We start from the raw sequence: 18,236 nt of genomic DNA, 5'->3' as shown, positions 1-18,236 counted from the left end.
AGTAGATGATAGATGTTTGAACAGGTTACTTTTCCTTTGGTACTCACATTAAAATTTAGATCATCAGCCAGATGAAAGAAAACATCTTTAGCTTCAATCACCACCTCAGAAGGCTGACCCAATGGTGAAAGCTGATCATCATGTTGAGAGGGAATACCAAAATGTGTCCTTGTAAAAAAAAAAAAAAAAAAAAAACATACCTTGTGTCTGGTTTAAAGTATAGTCATTTGTTTGGATTTTGCAAGTAATTTGTATTTGGTAGATGCTTTTGCAATTGTTTTCTCTGTTTTTAGATGGAGCTTCTTCATATTGCTCCAAACAGACTTCAGTTCTTTGAATATGACTCCGTCTCTAAAGAATAAAGAGGTGAATCTTTTATTGGTATTCAACCTCTTGAGGCTGATTCAGGGGGCTGTGGCTTAGCCAGCAGGCAGACAGTGGTGAATCCGAACTGTCTCTTACGAATCCAAGCATGGGGGCAGGACAGACCGGTGAGGAGCAGGCAGCAGAGCAGACAACAGCAGGGAGCACAGCAGGTCTTGAGTTGGGGTCTGGGCAGAGAAGAAGATAATTAATAGCAGCATTAATAGCAGCACTAGAAAAAACACAGGTCAAGATCTAACTAGGACGAGCTCAAGCCCTCTTTACACGAAGGGAAGACACAGATATTTTCCTGTGGTTTGGCCTCTTATTTGCATGAAAACCTCGTTTTTATCACAGAAAACGATTATTTCTAAAAACTCCGGCCAAAGTGGAGATTTTGGAAATCTTCGTTTGCACGTTTGCATGTAAACTGAGACAAACGGAGGTTTAGGCAGCCGAGAGAGAGAAAGAGGACGTGATTGGTTGCTGTTGTTGCTATTGTCGGGATACTGATTGGCTAACGTGGGCTTGAGCTCCTCATTTCACCGCCACCTACAGGTCTGGCATGCTCTTGACTGCATTGACGGCATATATATACACACGGATACATATAAACGAAAACTTTTCTGAAAACAGAGAGGTTGAAATGTCCGTTTATGAAAATAGCCGGCCACGTGTAAACGTAGCATAAGAGTACACAGAGCCAAGTTACCACACTGATGGATGAAATAATGTGGGCGATGATGGTGAGATCAACCTGGGTTTTTGTATTGATGAGGTGAGTAGTGGATTGGCAGCAGCTGTGCTGGCAGAGTGGCAGAGCTGATCGAGCGGCCACGCCTCTTGACCTACTTACACAGACAGAGAGATAGACAGAAACACAAGGGAAAGGGGAAGACACACACTGCTGCCCCATAGCCTGTATAGCTACAAACAATTTAAAGTAATCAACAAATAATTGTATCATTTTTTTTAAATCTGAAGAAGCACTGTATTGAGTGTTGTTGTTGTAACAGATGAAAAATGTGTGCTTCCAGTATAAATCCACTCAGGGTAAACTGAGCCAAACTGTCTGCATATAAAAAGAGTTTTTATCACATCATCCTGCTGAACACAAATTAGAATTAATTAGGAGCTGGTGACCAAAAACATTGAGGTTCATCTTTTTAAAGGTATGGTGGAGGATTTTCTTTTTCCGGGTGGATCATCAAAAATAATTGGTCCTCCTAGTTGTCAATCAGTCTGGTGATATGTTTACGTAAGGCCGTCGTACGTGCTCGTCCCTAGGTAGTTTTCGCTTTCTGCGCATGAGCACTTTCAGGTGTATATGTGTGGTGAGCTACGGTTTCAGCCGTTCATGGAAGCTCGCTGTTCTCAAGACAAGTGTTTTTGGGAGACCATTTCACACGCTGGCTTGCGCTAAAAGCACAGGTTGGGCTTCCCACTGATGCCTCAGTCGCGAAGTTTCTACTCGACAGGTAAAGTTTGGCATGCTATTTGGAGAAATCCATTTAAAATCACTGCTACTAAAAGTTGATGTAGCTAAGCTATGATTAGCGATGCTAGCCCTGGCACAAGTCACGCACCGCGCACACACGGTAAACATCTCAATTTGTGAAAAAGTGCAAATCTTCTTTTGGAAAGTAGGCTTGTATGAGCCATGCCGACAGCAACTTGTAAACAGTGCACTCTCGTGCACACGTTTAATAGGCATTCCCTCTCGGGAGCAGGCTGAGTGTTGCGCATGTGCATTTTTTCAAAAAGTACAGAGGGCGGTTCTTTTCTAAAATTCGGGAAAATCCTCCACAATACCTTTAACCAAATCAGATTTATCTTCATCATATGCCACTGAAAGTGGACTCAAAGAAGTGCAAAAAGAAGTCTGACTTTGTATGTTTTCACCCCTCGTCTCAATCTGCCTGCTGTCTGTCTGAACACACCTTACTGACAGAGAAACATTTGGAAGAAGAACAAAGAGGTTCATCTTTTATTGATATTGATTTTACCACCTATTTGTTTGTTCCTAGTTAGCGTATTCAAATATGTATGTAACAACATAAACCTCACAAAGAGTCTTAAGTATTTGAAGTTGGGTTTTGTTGATTCTTACTAACTTTCTTATCAAAATTGTATTATCTATAGAATTCTGTGACATGGATTACTCTAGTTTTTAAGTTTATGTTGTATGATTTTCCATAGAGCAGACATCTCTTCAAGACTCACTAAAAGTACAAATCACAACTCACGTAACTCGCATTACAGTTACCATCTGCAGAGTAAAACACAACAACACAACAATCTGGAGAACAACCAACAGGAAGCAGCAGAAGACCAACGAAGAGCTAAAGTGATCATGTACTCCACCAATAGACCATATATTATATAGAAGTACCATAGACATCGGGAGCCGGTCAAAAACATTTTCGTTTTTTTTATCGTCCCGTAGAGATAGGGGGAGATCACCTGATTCGTGTGACTTCTTAAAACACACCTGAGGAATAAAGAAGCGTTTCCTGGGTGAAAGTATTTTGTTTTGGTCGCAAAGTGAACTCTGCTCTCCACTTTGAAAGCGTTGTGTTCTCTGTTGACACTACATTGTGCTTTTTAATTCCGAGATTATTTTCCATTGAATATTGAAGTTGATAAATATGTGTTTTGGCATGGCCGGCTGAGTGGCGCTATATTCATGGTATTGAAAGGGGGATTACATTTTTGTAAGTTTTTTGTTGTTGTACATTAACAAAAAACATCCCCCCCCCCCCCTCTACTTTTTGCAAATTGCACCCTGACGACATGTATGACAGTACATTTGGATATTCCGAATTCAAATAAAGACCTGCTGTTTACCCCAGAATCCATTTCTCTTGTTTTCAGATGAAGAAATCACAATCAAAAATGTATAAACACAATCAATTTTAATGTAACAGTATTTTGTAACTCTCTCTTCTATCATCCTCCCTCAATTTCACTCCTGCTAAACCAACAACTGGGAGAACTAAACAAAAGACTAAACAAAAAGGCAGGTGATGCAGTAAAAAAGCAGATGGTTTAACAAGAGCAAATGTGAAACTCTACAATATAAAAAAAGATAATTTTGTATTTACGAAGTGATATTTGTACATTCTCTTACTTTTTTTAAATGAGTTGTGCTGACAAATCTTTCAAACATTTGTATTTACATTTTCAACCTATTCCCTCCATTATTCTGTAATAGAGAGAAAGAGAAAGAGAGAATGAGAAATACATTTTACATTTTTGTCGATATTTCCTTTCGGAAAAAAATACTTTCCAGGTTGTTCTTTAATTGGTCCTGTGAGATACATCTTGATATGAATATATAATATAATTTTGGATTTACAGAGTGATATTGGTACATTCTTTTATTCTATCTCCTGAAATTAACAATTAAGATGATTATTTGTATTTTATAAGATTATTTTTTGGGGCTTTTCCCTTTATTCGATAGTGATAGTGGATAGACAGGAAAGGGGGAGAGAAAGAGAACCCGGGACGCTGCAAAGCACGCTCTTACTTGGTGAGCTAGCTAGCCGCCCCTTGTATTTTTATTTCTATATTTTTTAAATAGTAAGCAAAACAGTAAAAGACGGAAGCTGGCGGTTGTTAATATTAATCACTGTTCTAAATTGTTTTGTCAATTAAAGTTCATCATACATTCCACTAAATGATTTCATTATTACTTATTCCTTTATGTTAAAGGAAGATTAAATTCATAAAAAAAGTATTCAAGTAAAAGTTTCCACCACTTCACACAAAAACAAAATAGGGTGGCAGAATTAGTTTCTGCTTTCTGCTCTTGTTAATGACCCGTGGCCCGTGGTTTGAGCTACTCTATGACCCTGTTAATGTGTTGTTTCTACAGAGGCTCCTGAACGCCTCTTCTACAGACATACATGTTCTCATGTGGTTTGTGTCTGAGAGGCTCAAATTATCAGCAGCATCTGTACAGTCTAAAATAAAACACAGACCAACACATACTGAGAAAACAGACAGCTCGCCTTTTAAAAATACTCTACTACTACATCAGAACCTCTGTGGTTTCTAATCTGTTTTCTGTCTGAGAAAGTCTAACAGTATTGACACAAAGAAACAAAGGTCAAAGTAAACATGCAAATTAAATGTATCAAAATCTTGGTGTTTGTTTTTTAAATGGCATCTTCTTCGACCTGCCAGCTTTCTCCAACCCAAAGCATGATGGGATGTTCACTGCTCCATTACATTGACGTCCAAACTACCGTTTACATTTACACATGAGTATCAGGTATTTGTGTTTGACTCTGAGTTTCCCAGAGTGCAGCAGTCCCACCAGCAGCAGCAGAGCCACCATCACTATGGTGAACACAGTCCTTAAGATGAGGACATAACTGAAGTGATCAGGGAAGGGACAGGTCTCTCTGTGAGGTGCTGCAACCACAAGAGAACATGATAATCGTCACACTGCAGGCATGGTTATTTAACTATTTTAGTTTTAAAATCTGTGTTAAATGTTGTCATAAGTGTATGAGTTCTTGAATTATGGCCCAACACTTGTTTTGTGAGGTCACAGTGGCCTTGAACTTTGACCTTTGACTACCAAATTGGATCAGGGCAACGTTCAGCCCCAACAAAACGTAGCAACACGTTTAAAAAAAAAACTGAAATGGGAAGTGCTCTGCCTTTTTATTACTACGGGTTTACAGACACGTCCCTGCTGATTGGGTATCACCTGGGACACAGCCAATAAACAAGAGACACACCCACCAAACAACAGAAAACATCTCTCAAAGCCGTTTAACCAGGAAACCGTAGCAGGGTCTTAAAAATAGAACAATTGATAGCCCTGCAGATAATTGATCTAATGCAAAGTTATGTACTCTAACTTTAAACATGAATATCTCACCTCCGACAGCCAGCCAGCTCTCTGGTGATTCTCCAGCTCCAGAGATGCTGCACTTGTAGAGTCCTTCATCAGACTTGGAAACATTCTTAATGGTCATCTCTTCTCCAGAACTGCTCTTCATGAGGCGGCCATCTTTATAGAAATCAGCTGGAAGGTTGGTGGACGAGGTCTTGTTTCTGCAGCGCAGAGTCACGGTTTCTCCCTCCATCAGAGGAAGGACAGGACTCTCCAGGATCACTGAACCAGCTGAACAACCAAGGTTTTGTGAAGAACAAAAATGGTTAGCTCACTTTGTGGGAGTCAGATGGGACAATTGATATCAGTTTAAGATCATGTTACAGATTCCAAGCGAATACTTATATACAGTAGAAATGTAAACACACCAGTGACAGAGATGTTGACCGTGTTGCTTCTCACTCCTTCAGTCTCACACCAGTATTCTCCACTGTCTGCTGGATAGAGTCTCTCAATGGTGCAGGTTGACCCTGTTGGCATCTTTATATCACATTCTGGAACAAATTCCTCAGTGTTCCTGATCCCTCTTAATTTAGTTGAGCCATCAGACCCCCCACAGTCAAAAGAAACAGAGTCAAATTGAGAGAGCTGCAGTCTGTTTGGAGTGATACAAAGAAAAGCTGCATCTGAAACCAAGAAACATTTTGTTATGTCCAAAAAGAAACGTTCAGAACAAAAAAATATGTCATATAACATTAATCAAAATCATTGTGTCTTTACCTTGTGACATATTAAATTGTTTTGCAAGATACATTCTGGTATTTACTCGCCATATGCACATTATTATTTTAAACTGAACCTTTCACAAAACACATTATTAAACCAAACTGCAGGATTTTTTTTTACATCTTAGAGAATCTTTAGGGTTTTCTTTGTCACTCACCAATTTTCTGAGTATAACTGTTCAGCAGAGTGAATTCAAGCATCACTGGATAAACAAAGGAGTAAAGTTAATTATCAGACAATGGTTTGATACATAGGATGGCAACTGTGGAATCAAAGAAGAAAACATGAGTCAGTACTCACACAGTCTGAAGCAGAGAGCTGTAACCTCCATGCTATCTTCCTGCTGACTGAGTATCAGACTGAAATACAACTCAAGTTTGTAGATGACAACTTCCTCTTCATGTGTAGTTTATTTTTGAACCATGCTTTCCTGACCACACATCGCTGGTCATCCGTGTGACATCATCATCATCATCATCTCTCTCTCCTTCACTCGCTGTCTGTCAGCTGCTCGCATTGTTCCCCTTCTACTAAAATATTAGAAACACTAAAGCAGAATCAGAAAACCCAAGACTTTATAAATGTGGTGTTGCTCCATTATTTCAGAGACCAGAAGGGTCAGTGAGTTTCAGATATTCTGTCAATTAACAAGTGACTGTATCAATCGCGTGATATGTGTTTACAGTGTTTGGTGCATTTGACAAAGTGAAGTGTGAACACAAACCAATTTCACCCCTGAATTGCACCGCGTCCACAGAAATATAGGTGTGAAAGAGCCCTCAGACACAAACCAGATGAGAACATGTATATTCTCAGAAAAATCTATATAACCTTTGTCTTCCAGCTGGTTCTGTGATCCTAGAGAGTCCTGTCTTTCATGTGAAAGAAGGAAACAACGTGACTCTGAGCTGCAGAAAGAAGATGACTACTTTCAACCTCCCAGCCGATTTCTATAAAGATGGCCGCCTCATCAGGAGCAGGTCTACAGGAAACACAACCATCCACAGTGTTTCTAAGTCTGATTAAGGAGTCTACAGAAAGCCCTCATAGACGAGCTGTTATACTGTTCATACTGCCATGGTGTTAAAGCAGATATGTTCTCTTGTGTTTGCAGCACCTCACAGAGAGACCTGTCCCTCCTCGGATCACTTCATTTACGTCCTCCTCATCTTAAGGACTGTGTTCACCATATTGACGGTGGCTCTGCTGCTGCTGCTGGTGGGACTGCTGCATTCTGGGAATGTCAGAGTCACGCAAAAATAACTTACACTAAAGTGTAAAGGAAATTGGTAGTTTGAATGTTGTGAATCTAGCAGGGGAAAAATATGCACTTTAAAAAGAATTCATCAAGATTTTGCTATATTTAATATCTTTTTTTACTTTGACCTTTGTTTAAGTTGGGTGTTTAACTGTAAGATGTCAAACTTCTCTTCATGCACAGGCTAACTATTGCTAACTAAAATGCTAGTTAAATAATTAGTAATTAAACTTAAACGTACAATATGTAACTTTCTGCCGCTAGGGGTCTCTCAACCAAAACAATGGACGGTAAAACTGGATTTTTTATGACGTTGGGAAGTTGCGTGGAATTATGGGAGTTTTTAGTGTTAAACACCTTCGCTGCCGGTTAGAATGCATCAGTTCACGGACGAGTTTACCCATTCAAGTGTATTCACGCTACGTTTATTCATGTTATTGTAATAAAATAGCTGCAGTTTCCCCAACATAATTACGTTTTTCTTGATTAGATTTTTATTTGTAGCTGACCAGTTAGCTAGTGAGCCAGCAAGCTAACAGTAGCCAGCAGCTAAAACACAAAATATTTCACATATCAATGTCACCTTTTGGATTGTTTCAACACCGGGGCGGACGGGGTTTGTTGTAACGCTAGCTAGCTACTAAACGAGGCTGAGAGACGGGTGTGGGTGGGGATTGTCGGGGAAATCTCCGCGATAGCGAGCCAGGACGATCGATGCCGGTTGTGCAGCAGCATAACATCTCCCAGCTGACCGGAATTATCTCCCCTTCACTTCACCTTCACAAAATCTTAACTTTTCGTTTTGGTGCTTAACCCACCTTTTGTCGTGTTAATTTAGCTAACCGTAAAGACAGCTAAACGCGAAGGGGGGAGAAATTCGGCAGGGAGGAGATTTTCGGCACATACACCGGTAGCGCTACGGAGATGTAGCTAGCTAGCTACCGCTATGGATGGCCGCTGTTGTGACTCGGTGCTGGGTCTGATATAGTCTGTTTCCCGACGTTTAATTAAACTGCCGTTAGCATCGTAAGCACCAGGCACTGGAGATAAGTTCTGTCCGAGGGATGCTGTAATGAAAGTAGCTGGCTGATAGCTGACTGGGGGCTAACGGTAACTAGCTAGCTATATGTCCCGGGGCTGTTGTCAGCTGTCATCCTGACTGAGTCTCTCTGCGCCGGGGGAGTGAGGCAGACAGACCGGGTGTGCTACTTTGGCTAAATTAGCATTAGATTAATCGTCTATCTATACAGCTAACGTTAACGTTACTAGTGAAGTTATTCGTGGGTTAGCTCAGTCCTGTTAGCTGTGGTCGAAACAGTCATACTAAAAATAACTTTATTAGCGTGTTGAACGATGTTGTAACCTCATAATGTTACCCACAAAGCTTTAGCATCAACGTTAGCTAGCACATTGTAGTAACGTTAAGCTGGTATCGATATTGAACTTACAAAATAGATAAGGTCTCTGTTGTATTACTGTGATAAAAAGTGGGATGTAATTAATCACAAAATGATGCTGTATGGCAAAAAAAGCAGTATTGCGGTTACAAGTATTTTTTTTTCTGTGAAATTGTATGATTTACAATTACTCCTGAACGTATCATCTTGGTGCCAGTGTTCTGACGGAAGTTAGAGTAACTGGAGGGTGAAAGGTTATATGACGCCACTGACGGGCGACTAAAGGAAACGTGCCGTGTCTGAAAATAAAATAACAGATTTCTCTGGGTTTGACATTTGGTGGAAACATTTGGGATAGTGTAAGAATAAAAATATATAACATAGGTATGGTCATTTTTAGACATTTTAAAGCAGAAATGTTACATATTGTACCTTTAAACAGCTCATGTAAGTCGAAACTGCATGCGAGCTTCTCCTGTACTATACGGTAATTCCTCTACTTTGTGACACAATCATTAGCCTATTTTTATAACGTTGGAGCCATAACGTGGGGTACAAGGTAATGGAGCCTTTACATTGTCGTGTTTCTTTAGAAATAAACAATGGACAAATAGAGTCTTTAAACGCTTCAGATGTAAAGTTATTCGCTGTCCAGGTGACGTCAAAATAAATGGCAGTCAATGGAACGCTACCGTGAGGTGATCGCTTTGTAGCATCAAAATGGAGGTTTGAGTTCTGAAGCGAAGCTTACCCCCTTGGACACAAACCACATGACAACATGTATGTCTGTAGAAGAGGCGTTCAGGAGCCTCTATAGAAACAACACATTCACAGTTTGATATAGTATCATAAACATCTGCTGTTCCTGCTCCAAATCTTTGTTCAGTTATTCCCAACATAGCAGAACAAACTCAAAACTTGACAATTAAATGAAAAAACAACAACAATGTAATAGAATTGTGAATGGTTAACATGGGTATACTGTACTGCCCTACAAAGGCAAAGTGCAGTAACTACGCCAACACTGAAACTGAGAAAAATGGCTTCAAAGTTTTCATACAGGCCAGCCAAACATGTTGTAGGTACAATAATGTTGATACTTTTATGTAATACCTTTACAGGAAGGAAAATGTTATACATAAAAAAGACCATTGATATGACCTTTGACCCTAAAAATGTAGATACTGCACTCTGCCTTTGGTAACGCCTAGCAACTAAAACACTATTACAAAGGCAGAGTGCAGTATCTACAATTGAAATGTGTTAATCCAACTTTCTTTTTTTATTCCTTATACATTTTCATTTGTTTTAATTGGTTTTATGTTTTGTTTATGGATGTTTATAGGTTGAGTGTTGAAAGTGCTTGTTAGTAACCTTCATCCAGTGTATTCAAGAATAGTATTTTGTCGTAATGTCCCTGTTACATTAGTCTTAAATGATTAAATTGTCATTCTCATTATTTCCCCAAAACATCCTTATAATTTTACACACAATCAAAATGCTGGTTTTTGTTTTGTGTTTGATTTTATGTTAATTGAAAATTAATTCATTAAATACCAAGGTTACTTATAAACGGCACTTAAAAATTCATATACATTTAACAACATAACTCAAACAGAATAACAAGAGTGTGTGTGTTGTGTGTGTGTGTGTGTGTGTGTGTGTGTGTGTGTGTGTGTGTGTGTGTGTGTGTGTGTGTGTGTCAGCTAGACAACATTATAAAGCAGATGCGTTAGGCACAGTCACAGTATGCTGCCTTACTTTATATGAAAAATTGTGTTGTTGCGTGAGACGGTGTGCATATGTCCATTTCGCGGTGTCACAGTCAAATTTTTGCGAGATATTAAAAAAAGATGTTTTACTCTGACAACTGAAATACATATTGACATATTAAAAATATTATTTAGAACGTAGCCTATCTCCATATAAAAAATACTCATAAAATTAAATGAAACTAGTGTAACCGAGCCGTTTCTTATATTGTCTCACTGTTTGGGCTCTAAAATAAAGACACAAAGACGGCACGTCTCACTTAATTCAAATGCTGACAACGGTCAGAAAATACAACGCTTTTTCCACTTCCCTTTTCCGGCAAAATAAAAGCTCTATGTTTACAACTTCCTCTTAAGCTTCAACTGAGAGATTACCTAATAAAATACATTACAATAGCGTAAGTAATGAAGACAACAAGAAACAAAACAGTTATGACAGCGTTTCCACAGTGGATAGATGCTAACGTTACTGCCTTCAAGGGGAGCAGGTAAGCTAAAATGGTTTATATGCTAGCTGCCTCAGCAAGTGACGGCAATTTATTGATTTAGGTGTTATTTGCCAGGTTAGGTGTTCATATTTTACCATGTTCCTTACCACTGTCTGGATACTTGCATTTCAAAGCTAGAGACACTATAAGTTTTCCTCGGGATTGTGCCATGTTTCTCTGGGTTAATGATGTTGGCTTGTTGGTGGTCTGTATCACAGTGTCACCTCGCGCACGGCGTTCCTATATAACAGACTCTGTGATAAGGATGCTGTGTGCGAGGCGGACAGATTGGTAGATTTGAATGTGGCTACAGAGGCAGACCGCAGTATCTACCGAGTCAAAGTCGGGTAAACAAAGGCAGAACGCAGTAACTTCACTTACTGCGGTTTGCCTTGGTACTAGCTACCGAGTCAAAGTCGGGTAAACAAAGGCAGAACGCAGTAACTTCACTTACTGCGGTTTGCCTTGGTACTAGCTTGGATTTTGTAGTTACTGCAAATTTGAGATAGTGATTTCTCTGAAACGGGATACAGTTGAACCAGGAGTTTTTGTCACAAGACGTAGGAGATGTTACAAAGCCCATTTCCACTCTAAACTCAATTTTGACCAAATATGTAGTTACTGCGTTTTGGCTTTGTACGGCAGTGTAGCTGCCAGCATGCTGACTTTTAGCCGCACAGAGCTGCTAGCATGACTGTAGACCAGGGCCACCTTCAGCCCCGCGTTGAACACCCTGTTATATGCGCAAGCGCTTTGCCTTTTAATTCCGACGAGTTTACATACACGTCTCTGCTGATTAGGTATCACCTGTGACAAAGCCAATAAACGAGAGACACGAGATCATATATCTCAAAGCCCATTGCACACTATTTTACACCTTTCTGAACGAACATGTCGTTTAACCAAAAAACCGTAGGAAAACGGTGCACATGGTTTTGAGATTGAACGTGCCCCAGTGGTTCCTAACCTGGGGTCGACACCCCCCACAAGGGGTCATGAGATGATTAACAGATAAAAGAAGAGCAGAAAAAAATACCAGCCACACAAAGTTATGATTATCTTTTCAGATTTTCATCTATTTTGTTTTTCTGTGAAGTGCCCGGAAATTTTACTTGATTACAAATCTTTCATTAACATAAAATGAATAAAAATTCACTGAGATGAATGATCAGCTTTCATAAAAAAAAAAATTTAGAACAGTGATTATAATGTTCATAACCTGCAGCTTCAGTCCATTAATGTTTTACTTACTATTTAAACAATGTTTAGTATTTAAGCAATTGAGGAAAAGTACACAGAATAATTGTATTTGTTAATTTCAGTAGAAAACGTATATAAAAATGTTTGAAAGATTTCTCAGCACAACTAATTTAGCAAAAGAATAATACAAAAGAATATACAAATATCAGTCTGTAAATACAAAATATGTTTTATTCAGATTGTGACGTTGTAACCAACAGGAAAAAACAACAACCAGAAAGATGATATTTCTCAAAGCAAATATTGTCAAAAATGTACATCAGCATATGAACTCTTGAAAATCCTGTCATCTCTTTATGACAGAAAATGGAGTATGGAATTCTACATTGAAAGTATAAATGGAATTAAAACAATACAAAACATAGAATAACAAACAATTGATTTAGTGTCAAGAAAAAAACAGTGAATTGACTACTGTCAATATGTATTATTGTTCCAGAGGACAAGACATTTAACATAAACACATTTTGATTATGATATATTGATTTATTTCTTAGTCTTAATACCAATTGAGTTTTGACATTTTGTGAGTTTTGAGATTGAAAATGATATTGTGCCTTAATTATGAAGTGTTTTCTGTAAAACTTATGTAGTAATACAACAAAAGCAATGCTTTATAAAAAAAAAACTGAGCTGCAGCACTGGATTTTCCACCACATTATGAACAAAACATTTTGCAATCTGTTCAATGCACCACAAAAACAATTTGGATTTGATATTCACACAACAGGTCTCACTCATTTAGGTGATTCCAAATAAAATTATATACAGAGATGAAAGTTACCACCTTTCAGATGTATATGACTTGGTGTTTTCATGTTTCCACATCAGAATTCATCTTTCCGTCAACTTTCTTTGTGGCCATTTCCTGTTGGTGACAGAGAAAGCAAAATTGTGAAACTTATGCTGTTGTACTGTAGCTGAAAGAGAAAAAAAGTTGTGTGGGTTAATAACTACACTATATGGCAAAATGTAAGTAGACAACCAAACAAGGTTTGTGAACATGATGTTGGTGATCAGATCTGGCTCCCAGTCTACATTGGAAACGAGAGCCGACATGGGTTGGGGTTTAAATTTTTCTTTAACCCAAGTGAATAGCAATGAATCAGAGTGTACTTAAACATCATCCACAGGATCAATTACTCATCACATGAGTTTGCCCACCCGACACAGTGTTTGTTCCTGGAGAGATGGATCCGTGTCTCACGCCTCCTGTGCGCCATGGATGTCTGAACCTCAGCAACTACAAACTCACAGACACTACTGCATTTTTCCGTAGTGATCTTTTTGTTGCACTGTGAGTAAAATATTTCATCTATGGGAAATACAGAGGATGACTGAAAGTATTTTCTGAGTGGATTTTTCGTTAATTCATGTTTAACAGAAGTTAAGTACCCTGCAAATTAAACAGTTTGTAGTGTGAAAGATGTGAAACATTATCCGAATAAATGGATCCACCTTTTATGGAGTATCAGTGAAATATGTTTTTTCATAGTCAACATAATAGACATGACAGTAACTGAAGTTGAAACTTCATCTTATGTTTGGTGACTTTTGGACATTTTCAGTTAGAATTCACCACTTTACAGAGCCAGAAAAGACTTTCCGTGATGGCCCGCACATTCTCAAGTTATTTTTTATAAATTACACTGTGTGTGAAAACCAGCATACACAAGCTTTTTATGCGTACGCCAACGTTTATACATGAGGCCCCTGGAGACTCTGGACTCTTTAACAACTCAAAAACATACTTATGAAAAAGAGTTATTATAAACTGCTTTGATATGTTTTAGAAGTCACATTACTTACTTACTGTGAATGGTGCTGACTTTCTAAGCAGCAAAACCGCTTTCATCCCAAAAATGTCTGTCAGAATTTCTCTTGGAGTTTTATAATTGGGATGCCATCCCGCAAATTATAGGGCCTTATTGGGCACTTGCATATTTCAGAGCTGTGTGTGTGTGTGTGTGTGTGTGTGTGTGTGTGTGTGTGTGTGTGTGTGTGTGTGTGTGTGTGTGTGTGTAAAATAACAGCAGGGTACAACAAAATTAATTTCTGATTTAGAGTGATTAATAAAGTTCACCTTCTTCTTTGATAACTATTGGTTAAACAGAGATTTAGACATCTAATTCAGTCTAACTTTTACCACTCAAATACCTTTCTTTATATTTGGAGGTCAGAAGAAAAGAAAATATATTTAAAGGATAAAAAACAGATAATTCTACAAATACACTATTAATATTATGTTTACACACAACAGTGGAGGTCTTTGGGGTCCTAAACAATGAGAAGTAAAGCCAAAGTCAACAAAACTCAGTGACTTCAATTTAGTTTTACAATCCTAAAATACTTTGACTCTTTGTGAGGTTTATGTCGTTACACATTTTGATGAGCTGAAGATAAAATAAACCAGAAATCATTACATCTTGCACCTGATCCTGCTTGGTCACACTCCTCTGCTTCTCCTCTTCAAGCTTCTTCACTTCAGCTGATAGTTTATTTACCTGAGAGGACAGACAGATGGATGCTGATTTTAATTCTTTGTAAATCATAATCAGACATAGATACACACAAAATATACAGTACAGGCCAAAAGTTTGGACACACCTTCTCATTCAATGTGTTTGTTTATTTTCATGACTATTTACATTGTAGATTCTCACTGAAGGCATCAAAACTATGAATGAACACATATGGAATTATTTACTTAACAAAAAAGTGTGAAATAACTGAAAACATGTCTTATATTTTAGATTCTTCAAAGTAGCCACCCTTTGGTTTTTTTGATAACTCTGCAAACACTTGGTGTTCTCTCAATGAGCTTCATGAGGTAGTCACCTGAAATGGTTTTACCTTCACAGGTGTGCTTTGTCAGGGTTAATTAGTGGAATTTGTTCCCTTATTAATAAAAAAGCAAAGGGTGGCTACTTTGAAGAATCTAAAATATAAGACATGTTTTCAGTAAAAAAAAAGTAGGAAACGCATTGAATGAGAAGGTGTGTCCAAACTTATGGCCTGTACTGTACATCAAGCTGTTTTCTTGGTAATGTGTCCCAGAGCCTGATATTCTGTATGAGGTCCTTGGGCCTCATGTATAAAAGATTGCGCAGAAGATGGCGAACGCCCCAAACTTGAAAAGTAAACTTCACCGAATGTGAGATTGAGGTGCTGATCGCGGAGGTTGAGGCAAGGAAAACATGTTCTGTCTGGAGGTTTGTCATCTCAGATAAGAAATAAAAGAGATACATAATCAATTGTGCAAGGTACCATGAATATAGTTAAAAAAAAAGGAAGAATTAAATAATGTAACAGAGTAAAACAACAATGGAACAACGTTTGTAAATACAAAAAGATAAGAAAAAGTTGAGTTCAGTTCATAGATCTGAATCTTAAAAAAAAAAAAAAAAAAGAATCAAAGGGAGTCAAACGCAAGAGAGTAAAAATGCGTCTTCAGATTTGATTTAAAACCAGCAATTGTATTACATGATTTGATATGGGGTGGGAGAGAATTACAGAGTTTGGGGGCTACTACAGAGAAGGCTCGGTCCCCTCTGGTTTTTAGGCGTGTCCGGGGGATCACGAGGAGTTGTTGGGTTGTGGACCTGAGTGCCCTGGCGGCATTTAAATTATGTTGGGTTAGGCCGTTTTATAGTTAGTTGCAGTAGTCTAAATGTGAAGTAATAAAAGCATGTATGATTGTCTCGAGATCGTTCTTAGATAAAAAGTATTTCAGCTTAGCTACTGTTCTAAGCTGGTAAAAACTACCCTTAACAACCGAGCTGACTTGTTTATTACAATTAAAAGAGCTGTCAAAGAGAACACCTAAGTTTCTGACCTCGCACTGTAAATTTGAAGACCATGGGCTCAGGTTTTTTATAGAGGTGGGGGATCCAAATAAAATCATCTCAGTTTTCCTTTCATTCAACTGGAGGAAGTTTGCTGCCATCCAGGATTTAATGTCCTCCAAACAGCTAAATATTTTATTAATTGATGAGGTGCAACCAGACATAGATGCACATGAAATATACATCCAGCATGTTTTCTTTGTAATGTGTCCCAGAGCCTGATATTCTGTATGAGGTCCTTGGGCTTCATGTATAAAAGATTGCGCTGAAGATGGCGTACGCCACAAACTTGAAAAGTACCTATGTATAAAACCGGGTGCACACCAGGTCCAGCATTATTTACCTTTATACATCACAATCAACGTGAAATTGAGCGCACGGGGAACGAGCCACCGACCCCGCCTTGCCTCCATAAATTGATATGGAGATGATTATAAATGTCCCCTGACGACATTCTTTGTCCAATCTCAACAGGTAATCCTGCTGGAGACGGAAAAAAAACTTCACCGACTGTGAGATTGAGGTGCTGATTGTGGAGGTTGTGTCAAGGAAAACATGTTCTGTTTGGAGGTTTGTCATCTCAGATAAGAAATAAAAGAGTGGCAAATGGTGACGGGTCGGTGAATGCACCGAACTATGGCAGAAATTTAAACAAAGTCTAATGTCAAAGTGGAAATCAAGAGAAGAGTGGTGAAACTGTTTCCAGTGCGAGGGAGACCTGAATCAGGAGGAGGAGAGGGACGTGAGGACAGCGTCTCCACGGCAGGGGACAGGGCGCACGGATCCACTGCACCACGCATGAATGAAATAATTAAATACTAAATACAGTAACAGAATTATGTGCATAATTAAGACAAATAGACATTGTTCTACATAACATAAGTGTAAGAAGTCATTAAAACGTACAGGCTATGCCAAGTCTCCTCCCACTTTTCCACATTCTGTTTATGATCCAAACAGTGCTGTGAAGCTGCTTCATTCAGCCCAGTGTTTGGTGGACGGGTCAGGTTCATTTCTTACACATTGTTCAGACAGCTGCAGCTGATTCAGAACGCTGCTGCTCGAGTTCTCACTAAGACCAAGAAAGAGAATCACATCACTCCAGTTCTGAAGTCTTTACACTGGCTTCCCGTGCCTCAAAGCATAGATTTCAAAATACTCTTGCTGGTTTATAAATCACTAAATGTTTTAGGGCCAAAATACATTTCTGATCTGCTACTACACTATGACCTACCCAGACCTCTCAGGTGGTCTGGGCAGGTCTACTTGTTGCCCCCAGAGTCCGAACTAAACGGGGAAGCAGTGCTCAGTTTTTATGCTCCACATATCTGGAACAAACTCCCAGAAAACTGCAGGTCTGCAGCTAAAGACCTATCTTTTTGATGTTTCCTTTCTTTCTGTTCATTTGTTATACTGAAGTTGCATTGATGACACTGTATGACACTCGATAACTGCTCTTTAATGTTTAATTTCTTATACTGCACTGTAACTTTTATTCACGTATTTTATCTCTCAGTTCTTTAATTTCTTCATTTTTACCTGATCTTTAATGTTTTTTTTTTTTTTTTGTCGTTTTGTAACGTCTCTTTAATGTTTTATGTAAAGCACTTTGAATTTCCCTGTTGCTGAAATGTGCTACATAAATGAAGCTGCCTTGCCTTGCCTTGTTCACTTTCATAAACATGTTCCAAGGGATCAATTACACATCACATGAGTTTTCCCACCCAACACAGCGTTTGTTCCTGGAGAGATGGATCCATGCGTCCCCCCTCCTGTGCGCCATAGATGTCTGAACCTCAGCAACTACAGACTCACAGACAATATTGCATTTTTCTGCAGTGATCTTTTTCTTGCACAGGGAGTAAGATATTCCATCTATGGGAAATACAGAGGATGACTGAAAGTAGCCTATTTTCTAAGTGGAGATTCCGTTCATTCACGACCTCATGTTTAACAGAAGTTAACTTTTATGGACTATTAGTGAATTATGTTTTTTTCATAGTCAACGTAATAGACATATGACAGTAACTGAAATGGAAACTTTTCAGTTAGAATTCACCACGTTACAGTAACCTGACTCAACCAGATGGATTGCTTCGCATTTGCTCGGCATATCCATCTGGGAACTTTCCATTGGAGAACTTTTGGGAAGAGGGGAAAATACTGGTTAGCTGATTGGATAAAACATCTGTATAATAGATGGGCCAAATCAACC

At 38.7% G+C, this 18,236-nt stretch overlaps 2 protein-coding genes across 2 annotated transcripts in view; both read right to left on the bottom strand.

The window, feature by feature from the left end:
* Positions 1-4,212: 4,212 nt before the first annotated feature.
* LOC120572566 (low affinity immunoglobulin gamma Fc region receptor II-like) lies at positions 4,213-6,383 on the bottom strand. The gene is made up of 6 exons (XM_039821890.1): positions 6,302-6,383; positions 6,159-6,203; positions 5,644-5,901; positions 5,261-5,506; positions 4,630-4,785; positions 4,213-4,331 (listed from the first exon to the last, which is right to left on the bottom strand). Exons 1-6 carry the CDS (start codon positions 6,330-6,332, stop codon positions 4,213-4,215), a joined length of 855 nt encoding a protein of 284 aa, XP_039677824.1. The 5' UTR covers positions 6,333-6,383.
* A 5,981-nt stretch (positions 6,384-12,364) lies between these two features.
* Positions 12,365-18,236, bottom strand: part of LOC120572192 (selection and upkeep of intraepithelial T-cells protein 6-like) — a 75,978-nt gene continuing 70,106 nt past the window's right edge. Inside the window, exons 15-16 of the mRNA XM_039821376.1 lie at positions 14,600-14,680; positions 12,365-13,044 (exon numbers count right to left, since the gene is read on the bottom strand). Coding sequence (XP_039677310.1) covers positions 12,991-13,044; positions 14,600-14,680 — 135 coding nt within the window. The 3' untranslated portion in view covers positions 12,365-12,990. The remainder of the gene's footprint in view (positions 13,045-14,599; positions 14,681-18,236) is intronic.

This window comes from Perca fluviatilis, chromosome 14, assembly GCF_010015445.1.
Source record: "Perca fluviatilis chromosome 14, GENO_Pfluv_1.0, whole genome shotgun sequence".
Lineage (NCBI taxonomy): Eukaryota > Metazoa > Chordata > Actinopteri > Perciformes > Percidae > Perca > Perca fluviatilis.
The sequence above is the reverse complement of the archived record's forward strand: the minus strand, read 5'-3'. Positions and strand labels throughout refer to the sequence as shown.

Excerpts from the sequence above, each read along its gene's own strand:
- LOC120572566 (XM_039821890.1), bottom strand. The coding sequence starts at position 6,332 with ATGGAGGTTACAGCTCTCTGCTTCAGACTGT. Across the intron at positions 6,204-6,301 it reads AGCTCTCTGCTTCAGACTGT|TGATGCTTGAATTCACTCTG; the intron begins GTGAGTACTGAC and ends TTGTTTATCCAG. Across the intron at positions 5,507-5,643 it reads GGTCAACATCTCTGTCACTG|CTGGTTCAGTGATCCTGGAG; the intron begins GTGTGTTTACAT and ends TTGGTTGTTCAG.